The sequence below is a fragment of the Urocampus carinirostris genome, chromosome 6 (genome assembly GCF_059441175.1).
Source record: "Urocampus carinirostris isolate Australia breed hairy pipefish chromosome 6, RoL_Ucar_1.0, whole genome shotgun sequence".
Classification (NCBI taxonomy): domain Eukaryota; kingdom Metazoa; phylum Chordata; class Actinopteri; order Syngnathiformes; family Syngnathidae; genus Urocampus; species Urocampus carinirostris.
The window spans coordinates 35626273-35639103 of NC_142354.1; the positions used below are offsets into that span (position 1 = coordinate 35626273).

Consider the following 12831-nt stretch of genomic DNA (forward strand, 5'->3'; position numbering starts at 1 on the left):
AACCAGAGTAAAGTTGTATAACTAAAGGTATAATTTAGCATGTCAATGACAATGAAGTTCAATCTACTCAGTTTTTTCTACAACACTGCACTGACAAAGCAAAACAGGCATTTTTACCCCACTAGCAAAAATTGGGTAACCATCTTGCAAATCGTTTGCTGATGCTAATGGTTACTTTTACCTTAAAAATTTCTGGGTAAGAAAAATGTTAATTTGTGGATCAGTTAATCAGACTTAATTTGCAGTTTATGCTAGAAAACCCTCCAATATAACATATTTGAAAAAAATTCGCCAAGAAGAGTGGGACAAAATTCCTCCACAGCATTGAGAAAGACTCATTACCAATTATCATTAACGTTTGATATCTGTCATCATTGCCTATGTTGGCTCAACTCGTTATTAGATTAAGGGGGAATTATCTTCTCACATAGGGCCAGATAACTTTTGAATGAGGTACAGGATTATTTTTTCCTACTCTGTAGTGCAGTTCAAAACACGACTGCTCAGCTAGCTTTACCAAACTGTGGGTAGCAGTTCGTACTATTTGGTTCTGTTTTGTGTTTTGTTTGCTTTTGTTCATTCCTTATAGTACATGTGCAAGGTTTCAGACTTTCAAGCAGAGCAAAGCAATCTCAATAGGATGATGAATTAGTTTTATTTCCCAGTGAGCTGATGTCATATTTCTCTCTAGTAATTGAGGGAAGTAAAACCGCAAAGAAAACCAATTAAATTAAAAAAACAGACACGCTGACCACAAGAGCAACGTATTGCGTAAAACTACAGGGAGTGCAGAATTATTAGGCAAGTTGTATTTTTGAGGATTAATTTTATTATTGAACAACAACCATGTTCTTAATGAACCCAAAAGTCTCATTAATATCAAAGCTGAATATTTTGGAAGTTGGAGTGGGGCTTTTTTAGTTTTAGCTATTTTAGGAGGATATCTGTGTGTGCAGGTGACTATTACTGTGCATAATTATTAGGCAACTTAACAAAAAACAAATGTATACCCATTTCAATTATTTAGGGAAACCAATATAACAGCTCAACATTCACAAATATACATTTTCTGACATTCAAAAACAAAACAAAAACAAATCAGTGACCAATATAGCCACCTTTCTTTGCAAGGACACTCAAAAGCCTGCCATCCATGGATTCTGTCAGTGCTTTGATCTGTTCACGATCAACATTGCGTGCAGCAGCAACCACAGCCTCCCAGACACTGTTCAGAGAGGTGTACTGTTTTCCCTCCTTGTAAATCTCACATTTGATGAGGGACCACAGGTTCTCTATGGGGTTCAGATCAGGTGAACAAGGAGGCCATGTCATTAGTTTTTCTTCTTTTAGACCCTTTCTTGCCAGCCACGCTGTGGAGTACTTGGATGCGTGTGATGGAGCGTTGTCCTGCATGAAAATCATGTTTTTCTTGAAGGATGCGGACTTCTTCCTGTACCACTGCTTGAAGAAGGTGTCTTCCAGAAACTGGCAGTAGGACTGGGAGTTGAGCTTGAGTCCATCCTCAACCCGAAAAGGCCCCACAAGCTCATCTTTGATGATACCAGCCCATACCAGTACCCCACCTCCACCTTGCTGGCGTCTGAGGCGGACTGGAGCTCTCTGCCCTTTACCGATCCAGCCACGGGCCCATCCATCTGGCCCATCAAGACTCACTCTCATTTCATCAGTCCATAAAACCTTAGAAAAATCCGTCTTGAGATTTTTCTTGGCCCAGTCTTGACGTTTCAGCTTGTGTGTCTTGTTCAGTGGTGGTCGTTTTTCAGCCTTTCTTACCTTGGACATGTCTCTGAGTATTGCACACCTTGTGCTTTTGGGCACTCCAGTGATGTTGCAGCTCTGAAATATGGCAAAACTGGTGGCAAGTGGCATCTTGGCAGCTGTACGCTTGACTTTTCTCAGTTCACGGGCAGTTATTTTGCGCCTTGGTTTTTCTACACGCTTCTTGCGACCCTGTTGACTATTTTGAATGTAATGCTTGATTGTTCGATGATCACGCTTCAGAAGCTTGGCAATTTTAAGAGTGCTGCATCCCTCTGCAAAATATCTCACTATTTTTGACTTTTCAGAGCCTGTCAAGTCCCTCTTATGACCCATTTTGCCAAAGGAAAGGAAGTTGCCTAATAATTATGCACACCTGATATAGGGTGTTGATGTCATTAGACCACACCCCTTCTCATTACAGAGATGCACATCACCTGATATGCTTAATTGGTAGTAGGCTTTCGAGCCTATACAGCTTGGAGTAAGACAACATGCATAAAGAGGATGATGTGGTCAAAATACTCATTTGCCTAATAATTCTGCACTCCCTGTATATTTGAATTTATAGACACATCCAGTTAAAACCACTGTGAAATGTGGTGTCCAGAAATAAGAAGCGATTGAGTAAAACAGTTTCACAGTGTTTACATTCAATTTACAGACAGAAAAGGTATGTCTTTTGCCAGAATAGGCGAGGTGTCAGTAAAAGCTTGGAAATAAATTCTTGAAAAGCGAATGTGGGATCATACGATTCTTGTTTCTTGTATTTGGGGTGGCTGCTAGGGCACCTTCTCCAGGGTCTTCCATTAAGTAGCGTAGTGCACAAGGACCTTATGAAATCATTACAACTGCTTAGCAGGACAGCATGAAGTGGGGTCTTAGGGTCCAGTAAAGGGGAGAAATAATCATACAACTGTTATTGGGGCCAAATCGCGTGTTAAACAGAAAACTTCCCTCTTTTGGACCATAAATTGTTTTCTGGGCTCAGTTATAGGATTTGCTCAGTTTCTTCTCACTGTCTCCTGGTTACAATCATATTATTATATTATTGAATGTGAAATCAAGCCTCCTGATTGTGTTTGGCCTTCAATCCAAGATGTTCATGGATAAGCGATTTCTCTAAACATGCTTATGTCAGAAACCTTCTTTTGCTAGTGTTATTGCCGGAGATTTTATCCTAGAGTGAGTAACTAACCCCTGTCAAATGTTTTGAGTTTTTTTTTTCTTTTTCATAGATCCCACATTCATCCACGCACACCTCATCCCTGACAGCGGTGAGAAGAATGACGACAAGCTTTACTTCTTTTTCCGAGAGAAGGCTACAGAGATGGGCCAGAGTCCCATGAGCCAGTCTAGAATCGGGCGAATCTGCTTGGTGAGTGTCTGTACTCAGCAGGGATTTAGTGTCACGGATCAGACGGACAAGGACCACAATTTCGACACGTTAAGAAGGTTATTTAGGGATAGGGAAAATGGGAGAGAGGGTTTTGGAGTGAAGCGAAATCTTAAAGTGGAGATTTGGGACTACCTTTAAGGAAGATGGCTTGAAAGATGGAAGAGGAAAACGAGCAACAAGGTTGGTGTGGTAGTTCTTGAAGTAGGTAAAACACGAGTCTGCAAGACCGGGGCAGAAGAGAAGGCAGAAGGGTCAAACAGATCCAGGTTTAGAGTCAGAAGCGCAGACAAACAGGTTCTGGGTGTAGGCTTTGCAGACGATCTGACAAAGGTAGGCTGTGAGGCAGGGCTTTAAATACAGAGCTTGATTGGCAGGGAATTCAGAACAGCTGGAGGTAAACGAGAACAGACAGGTGGAACGGATCAGAGTGCAGTGACAGAGCACTCAAAAGTGCATGTCACCAGTAATACATAGTTTTGGGGATGAAGCAGCTAAAGTGGCAATGCTTCATGCTGATATTATTAAAACAATTTGTTTCTTCTAATATGTCAAATGATGTGCTGGAAACAGTGATATTAAGTTATAGTTATCCCTAAGGATAACATCAATAGCCTGTTGTTTTGTAATAATTGAATATATGACTTACTGAGAATGAAAACAGAAGATACGGCTAACCATTATTTATTTTTCTCCTTTTATATCATTCTTTCTTTATTTTCCTTTTTTAGCTTCTCTTTTGTTTTTTGTTTTTTGCTTTCTTTCCCTGCTCTTTGTTTCTTTTATGGTTTAATTTCTAGTACACACTCAAAATGACAAATGTTTCAAATAAATGAGTTTTGAACTTGCAAAAAGGAAAGGGAGAGAAGTCTTCAGATAAGAAAGTCCAACCTCTTCTAAAGGCCTTCCCCTGAGCCCTCTCTTTTTTGAAAATCTCATAGTTAACAAAAGCAGATCTGCCCCAATCAGTGTGGGTACCAAAGAACAGCAACGTGATTGGCCAATAGTGACAATGATGTAATAGTCAAACCAACGAACAACAGTGTGCAATGATGATAAAAATATAAACATGGCATACTTTAAAAACTCATTTTGCAGGTGTCCAATATTAAAAACAGACAAAACGTATCACTTTGTTTTGTTTTTCTCGTTTCATTCTGTGGCTTTATTTTTCTAGAACCGTTTTAATTATTTTTTCCTTTGAATTTAACATGTTATTGTACATGTTATTACTGTACAAGTATTTATCAAAATTGATAATGAAAAAAGATATGAAGAATTATGTAGTGAATTGAGTTATTTTTGCTCAAGCTATCAAGTCAAGTCAAGTCAAGTCATTTTTATTTGTATAGCCCTAAATCACGAAGAGTCTCAAAGGGCTTCACAGATTGTTACACTATATTACACAAACTATTTTCAACCGACAAGAGGAGTAGGTTATTCGTATGCAATGGAGTAGAAGTGAGTTTTAAGTTTAGATTTAAACATTTCCACTGAGGTTGCAGATCGAATCTCAGGGGGAAGAGCATTCCACAGCACCGGTGCCCGGATGGAGAACGCTCTCGAACCAGCAGAAGACTTCTTTGCTCTCGGGATCATCAGAAGACCAGCACTCTCAGATCGTAGGCTTCGGACCGGGACATAGTGGCAGATCAGATCTGAAAGATAAGAGGGAGCAAGTCCATGTATGATTTTGTACAATACTAAGAGAACTTTGAAGTCACATCTTTGGCTAACTGGGAGCCAATGCAGGTTAGCCGAAATCGGTGTTATGTGATCGTACTTTTTTGTCCTGGTTAAAAGCCTCGCTGCGGCATTTTGTACTAGCTGAAGAGACTTGATTCTGGACTTCGGGAGACCGGAGAGTAGTGCATTGCAGTAATCGAGACGGGAGGTAACAAATGCATGAATTATTGTTTCCGCATCAGACTGAGACAGTATTGAACGGATTTTAGCAATGTTGCGAAGATGGAAGAAGGCAGTTCTAGTAATTTGCTTTACATGCATCTCAAAGGATAGATCAGGGTCAAATATGACACCTAAATTTTTAACTGAGTCACTCTGTGTGATGTGACATTTGTCAATGTTCACAGCAGTTTTTGAGAATAAGTCCCGGCATTTAGAAGGACCAATGACTAACATTTCGGTCTTTTCAGAGTTAAGACGCAAGAAATTGAGTGACATCCACTCTTTTATCTCAGTGAGACAGGCCTCCAAATTTCCACAGTTTAGTGTGGAAGATTCCTCCAACGGAAGATATAGTTGAGTGTCGTCTGCGTAGCAATGGAAGCTGATATTGTACTTGCGAATAATATCACCTAATGGAAGCATGTAAATGTTGAAAAGTAGGGGGCCGAGCACTGAACCCTGCGGAACACCGCAGGTAACATTAAAGGGCTCAGATGTCGTTTCACCATATTTAACACAGTGCGTCCTATCTGAGAGGTAGGATTTGAACCACGAGAGGACAGCTCCTGAGAGACCAATCCATTTTTCCAACCGTTCTAGTAGGATATTGTGGCGCACTGTGTCAAAAGCAGCACTAAGATCCAGCAGCAGCAAAAGTGATGAAGCGCCAGAATCCATTGACATTAGGAGATCATTTGTTACCTTGATCAGAGCTGTCTCAGTAGAGTGGTTAGCCCTGAATCCTGATTGCATGGATTCAAAAAGGTTATTCTCCGATATGAAAGCATTCAGCTGCTGTGCCACTACTCTTTCGAGTACTTTAGAGAGGAAAGGTAGGTTTGACACAGGTCTGTAATTACTTAATATTTCTGGATCAAGGTTGGGTCGTTTCAGTGTGGGTTTAATAACGGCGGACTTAAAAGCTGCTGGAACTACACCTGAGGAGAGTGATGTATTTATAATATTTAGAACTGAAGGCCCAAGGACGCTAAAAAGACTTTTAATAAGTGAACCTGGGAGCGGGTCGAACTGGCAAGTTGTCGGTTTGGCCGCATTCACCACTTGTTTGAGATCATCAAGTGACAGTTCACTAAAACCGGCCATTTTCCCAGGGCAGCCACCCTGTCGTGCATCTGTAAATTTCAGTCCTTTAATACGTGTGGTACTAACAATATCTTTTGCAATTTCTTCCTGTATGCATTGAATCTTCTTAGTGAAGAAGACCATTAACTCCTGAGCAGAGTGTGTCGAACTGTCTGCGATAGGCTGTTGCTTTGTAAGCGATGCTACAGTGTCAAAAAGGGCTTTGGGGTTGTTCTTTTGAGACGCAATCACCTTCGAAAGGTAGGCCGATTTTGCAGAGGCAAGGGCCGCTTTATACTTTAACAAGCTGTCACACCAGGTTTGATGGAAAACCTCAAGCTTGGTAGCGCGCCATTTTCTCTCCCATTTCCTGCATTCTTTTTTAAGGGTTCTAGTTTCTATCAAAATCTAACATCGTCACATGCTGAATTCGCATTCATATTGCCTTCATCGATAGGCTTATAGAAAAGGCAAATATTGCCTTTCACTGCCTGGTTGATTATCGTTTCCTATGCACAAACAAAAACTTCAATGCTCAGCAGAACATGCGTGTTGACAGCTCATAAAAGGATTTCCCATTGTAAATACTGAGCTGATTTATCATTTATGAGTGTTGACCCTAGGCAGCACGGCGGCGCAGTGGTTAGCGCTTGTGCGGCACAGTTCATGTCATGGGAACCTGTCATGGGTTCAAATCCAGCTCCAGACTTCCTGTGCGGAGTTTGTATGTTCTCCCCGTGCTTGCGTGGGTTTCCTCCGGGCAGTCCGGTTTCCTCCCACATTCCAAAAACATGCATTTCAGGTGAATTGGCCGGTCCAAATTGTCCCTAGGTGTGAATGAGCGAATGAGTTGTCTGTCCCCGTGTGCCCTGCGATTGGCTGGCAACCAGTTCAGGGTGTCCCCTGCCCACTGCCTGGAGATGGCTGGGATGGGCTCCAGCCCCCCCGCGACCCTAATGAGGATAAGCGGTACGGCTAATGAGAGAGATGAGAGAGAGAGTGTTGACCCCTAACGTTTTGAGTGTACATAGTCAAGGAGAAAGAACTCATAACCCCATCACAAGAGAATCTCTCGGGAAATTATTTTTGAGACATCCAATAATCATACTTCTGCTGACGTGCATCATAATATGGGGAAATGCTCAAATTTGGCTTTGTCATCAGTTTCTCTAAACAAAGATAACATTTTGCTGACTTTGCTTACTTTCTATCTGTTTTTGCTTGCACAGTTTCAATTTGTAGCTTCGGGTGTTTACAAGCTGACATTAAGGTTGTTTTTGCTCCAAAAATCTTGTTGGCTGTATGTTCAAAAGACTCTTCTTTGACACTTGCGTATACAATGCAATGGAATGCAGTTTTGATTTAACACTGGCCTCAGTGCAGGAAGCCTTTTCATTTCCCTTCTAAGGCAACGTTATGGTCAAACTGGAAGTCTTTATGTGTCACAGAGACTTAGCATGTATTTCAACTTTTACAAATCATTCGGACGGGCTGTAAGGCGTGAACAAAGTTCATAATTTCCAGCCCATGAATCATTTTGATTCCCTACCTCAGTAGTAAAAATTGGACGACCTCCCCCGCACACATGGCCTCAGTTGAAACCCGGAGCAGGTTTTTTGTTCCAACGGGCCAACAAAAACAGCGGAGCCATCGCAGTTAGCTTGAACTCGCACAGCTGCAAGTCAGCCACGAATATGTGAGAGATGCGTCACGATCAGATAGCACTGACGTCCTTGTTTCTCTGCAGAACGACGATGGCGGACACTGCTGTCTGGTGAACAAGTGGAGCACTTTTCTAAAGGCTCGTCTCATCTGTTCTGTGGCCGGAGGCGACGGCGTCGAAACGCACTTTGACGAGCTCAGTGAGTCCACACCAAAACTCTTCGCACACACTAAATTTAATGTGAGACATGAGACCTTTCTGTACAATTTAAATTCATCCTTGCCAAGCGTAATAAAGCTCCTCACGCCTCAAGGTCATGCCCGACTCACTTGAAAAACAATCAGCTGGATACGGTTACATTCCTGTTCTCTAGGTGGCAATACAGTCAATGCCTAAGTGCATTTAAAATACTAAAGAGTTATATGACTTACAAGTGGAGATACACAACCAATTTGATAAAAATCAAAGATTTGCATTTATATAGCGCTTTTCAAGTCACTGAATACCTCCCAAAGCGTTTTACCCATTCACACACACACTTACCTACCAGAGGCAGCCATGCAAGTCACTTACCAGCCCAAAAGGGGCATTAGGGATTAAGTTTCTTGCCGAAGAAAACTTTGACATTTAACTTGGAGGAGCAGGAAATCGAACCCCAAGACGAGCGCTCTACCTCCTGTTAAAGGATTTTTTTGTTTAGCTTTCAGTATTTTCACTTTATGAAATGAAATGAAATGATCTGCATTTATATAGCGCTTTTCAAGTCAAGACTTCCCAAAGCGCTTTACAGTGTGCTTCACATTTCCCAATAGCGGCCGTGCAGCCATGTAAGGCGCTAACCTGCTTATTGGGGGCATTAGGGGTTCAGTGTCTTACCCAAGGACACTTCGACAATTAACACGGAGGAGCTGGGATTCGAACTGCGATCTCTTGATACCAAGACGAGCGCTCTACCTCCTGAGCCACTGCCGCCCTATTTTTTATATGAAATCTTATAGCTGAGTACCAATATGAGGAATAGGTATCAGTTTCGAAATTAGCCTTTTTTCAAATGTTACTTGCAACATTGTACCTGTTTACTTCTACTGGCCTTTTACAATTGGGAATTCGAAATGAAAAGAGCAACAAATTCAGATTCAGAATATTTATAGTCATCAAAAAAGACTAACAAAACTATGTTTGGATCGTCCTTTTATCCAATGATTATAAGAAAATACAAAATATACAGTATTATATTTGGAAAAAATATCCATAAAAGCCAAGAGCCAAGAATAACCCTATGTAAATAATAAAAAGTAATGAACATATACTGTAACAATGTAACCAGTTCATTTATAGTTAGTGTGTGTCATTGTTGTCGATAATTAAAAGCAATTTAAGTGTTTTTTTCTTTTAATTTTTCTTTCTTGTTTTTAAGGTAAAACTTAAAATATAAAATCAGCACCTGGTATAGGTTTTAATGACTACTCAATAATTGACTATCAGGATTTGCTTGGAAAAAAATGGCGTTTTAAACTTCCCTATTCTTTTGACGTAATTCACGTAAACACATTGGAAATTGAAAAGACTGTTAATTTTACCAACAAACAGTTTATTTAAGTTTTAGATTTGATGTTGTTTGTATTTGGATAAAAGGTGTTGAAGTCAGAAACGTGACAATGCAAGTGGGACAATTTAGACACCCATCCTCCTTGAAAATAAGCCATTCTCAGGGTGTATCAAGCTACATTTCTATTAGACAGGTCTTTAGCGCCATTTTTTTGGATTTGCTTCATTCATTCATATGTAACGCGCACCTCTAATTATTGATGAAAAATCAGTATAAAATGTAGTTTTTGTTCAGATCAAACTAAGTATTATAAGCCATAAACCTGTTAAGAACTGTCACAAAGGGATTGAGCCCAAATTATAGCAATGACATCACCAATTCTTAACCACGACAGTAGACCAATAGGTGACACAGGGAAATATTTTACATTTGATCTTATTATCACATTATTTTTACTCACGGAACCACATTGCTGAATACTTGAGGCCATGGTTAAAAATATTTATTGACACTGAATCGGACTTTGAAAGGCATTAAAGAAATACATTGTAAGTTTTATTTTGGTATTGTGTTGATAGTTCATGTTGTCAATAAAATATTTCAATCACGTCCCCACGTATTGAACAACGTTGTACCGAGTGAAAACGGTGTGATGACTAATAATTATTATAAAAAACAAAAAGAAACCATACCTGTAGCTGCTGCTAGGACACGTTTATTTCCGGGTTGTTTAATTTTTGTACAGTTTTTTTTTTATTCCAAACAGTCAGGTTTATTTATTGTACTTATTTGTTTTTGGGTGTGAGTATTTTGGATATTGTACATTTTATGTTGATTTAATGAAGTGCTTTAATTTTATTTACTTGAGTTGAATTAAAGTATATAAAAAAACATCTACTTCCTGGTTGTGTTGCCTTCAGGATGAATCAAGTAGCATAGACAGTATGATGACATAAAAAATAAAGCCTTTTTCTGTGTCATCTAAAATCATATTGGTGTAGTATTTAAGGATCAGCCCTCTCATCTCTCCGATCTGAGTTCGAATCCTGTTTTCAAAAATATGGTCAGCCATATTTTTCGACTGATCAATCATTGCTTTAAATACGCTTATGTCCCACCGTAAAACCGCGTGTATAAAGCACACCCAAACTTTAAGTTTTTTTTGGGTTCAAGAAAGTGTTGTACACAAAGAAATACAGTAAGGATTTAAGAGAATCTTTTTCTGAAAATTGTTCGGATAGGTCACACAGAGGATTGTTGATAATAATCAGCCATAGCATGTATATTAGCTCTTACATAGAATCAGAACATTTATACTGGGATTGTAGGGAACTAAGTTTTAGATAAAATTAATGCTAATGTAGACTCGAACCCATTGACTTTGAATGACTGTGGGCTGGAATGAAACGATCAACCCTGGTGGTTGGTAAGCGCTGCTTGCCATAGAAAATTGAACACCCTTCCGCATCTGTTAATAGTTAAGCTTCTGGCTCTTATTGTACGTATCCATGCCCAAATAGGAAAACTGGCGGTCCAAAGTGAGAACTCTTGTACATGACTTTTTACCACAAGAGTCAGAAAACAAAGCCCTCAAGTCGGAACAGGTTTCGATTGATTCGCGATCTGCTGTAACCTTCCTCCTTTGATAGGGACGACGCCAAACCCGAAAGGGAAAATACACAAGGGAAATGGAATACTCTGACAGTAGGGAGTTGTCAGAAGAACAAGCAGATTGGATTTGACCAGCTTCCTGTGGCTCACCCTAGTCTTGTCTGCAGTTAGCATGACTGATGGGATTAGTTAAGGGTTGTAGTATCTTTGAAGTCGTCCCTGCTTTTGTTGTGAGGAAGGATTCCTACATGTGTGCTTTTAACACAAGTCTAAATTTGCTGTTTTCTAACAGCGTTATTTTTATCGAACTAATAACTATTTCCGCCGTTACAACGGCGTTATCGTTACTGACGGTCAAAAGCTGTGCTTTACTCTGGCTTCACAAGGGCAATGGCACACTTGACGCTGTTTTCAGCAGCACAGTTTTCCACTTTCCTCAGAGTTGTTGACGTCACGTGTATTTGGATCATACCACCATTCAAAATAGCGAATACCATATAGTTTGATAGCGATTCCCAATATAGTATTTTCCAAATCCGCGGAAAGAAAAGGCGAATGAGGGCTAGTTTTGACAGCATCTGACTTTTGTCATTTGCGAACAAAACGTAGTGAACGTACGGGGTCAACTTCCCACCAATCAACAGCCAGTTCCCTCGGAGATGTCTTTTTTTTCATTTGTGATTGGTCAATACACATTTTTAAGGGATTCTTTGTTGTTGACTTTGAATTAGTTGAACATAAAACATAAACAAAAAAGTTTAACTTGGAGGAGCAGGAAATCGAACCCCAAGACGAGCGCTCTACCTCCTGTTAATTTTTTTTTTTATTTAATCTATTTTGTAATTTTTTAAAATATTTTAACTATATTTCCTGTATTTTCCAGTGCTAATGTTCTTATATAAATTGTAAAGTATTACTTATTTTTCTTTTTTCACCTCCTTTTCTTTTTGTTATTGTATTTTTCTTTCTTTTTTCCATTGTTGTTATTTTTCTGTTCTTCCCCCATTTTTAAGTCATTCCATGTATAATGTTACATAATAATTGGTAATGTCGGGAATGAAGCAACAAAAACAACCTCAAGAGCTGTTGGGAACCCGAAAAAGCCAGCTCATTCAGTTCTCTAAAAATGTTCGTAAATCCCATCTCTTAAAGTAAACTCCGGTCATAGACGTCTCCGCGGTGGTTCTTTGACTTACGATTTATTTTTAAAGTAAAAGAAATAGTTCCTTTCCCTGGTAATTAGTTACCTTTACCATGGAGTAATACAGTTTCTAACTTTTTGGAAGAATTAGTGAATAATTTAAGGGTGAGGGTTAAGGGTGGGAAAAATAAATATCCACTATTGTCCGCTGCAACAACAAACAGATTTAACTCAGCTTCACCCCACTCCCCGTCAGCCCGCGTTTGCTCCGCCCCTTCTTTTTGATTCGACGGTAGAAAACATATCACAATAAGTCTCCAAAATAAATACATTACAAAAATATACAGTTGCAAATACATATTATACATGGTTACACATATTTACAAAGAAAGACGGTACACTGAGAGAGTTTTCAAAGTTTTAATAATAATAATATAACTTTCATCCCAAACCGTGCCTGTGAAAGGTACCACCCCACTACTCCTAACACGCTCGTTACGCACGAAGCGCAGCTGTTAAAAAAAGCCGTACCGCAATTGCAAAATTCACGGTAAACCGTCCTCATCTTTCTCCTTATAATTGTAGCTATCAAGGGCGTCTTCCTCATTATATGAATGAACCTTTGTCATACGTATAATTCGAACGTAAACTATGAGGATGCAGTCTACAATTCGAACGTAAACTATGAGGATACAGTCTAC

The 12831-nt window shown here is 39.6% G+C and overlaps 1 protein-coding gene across 1 annotated transcript in view; it reads left to right on the forward strand.

Moving 5' to 3' along the window:
* The window catches only part of LOC148364675 (semaphorin-3F-like), a 117312-nt gene that overhangs the window by 80709 nt on the left and 23772 nt on the right, over nucleotides 1–12831 (forward strand). Inside the window, exons 9-10 of the mRNA XM_088338856.1 lie at nucleotides 3018–3157; nucleotides 7914–8028. Of these exons, the coding sequence (XP_088194982.1) occupies nucleotides 3018–3157; nucleotides 7914–8028 (255 nt within the window). The remainder of the gene's footprint in view (nucleotides 1–3017; nucleotides 3158–7913; nucleotides 8029–12831) is intronic.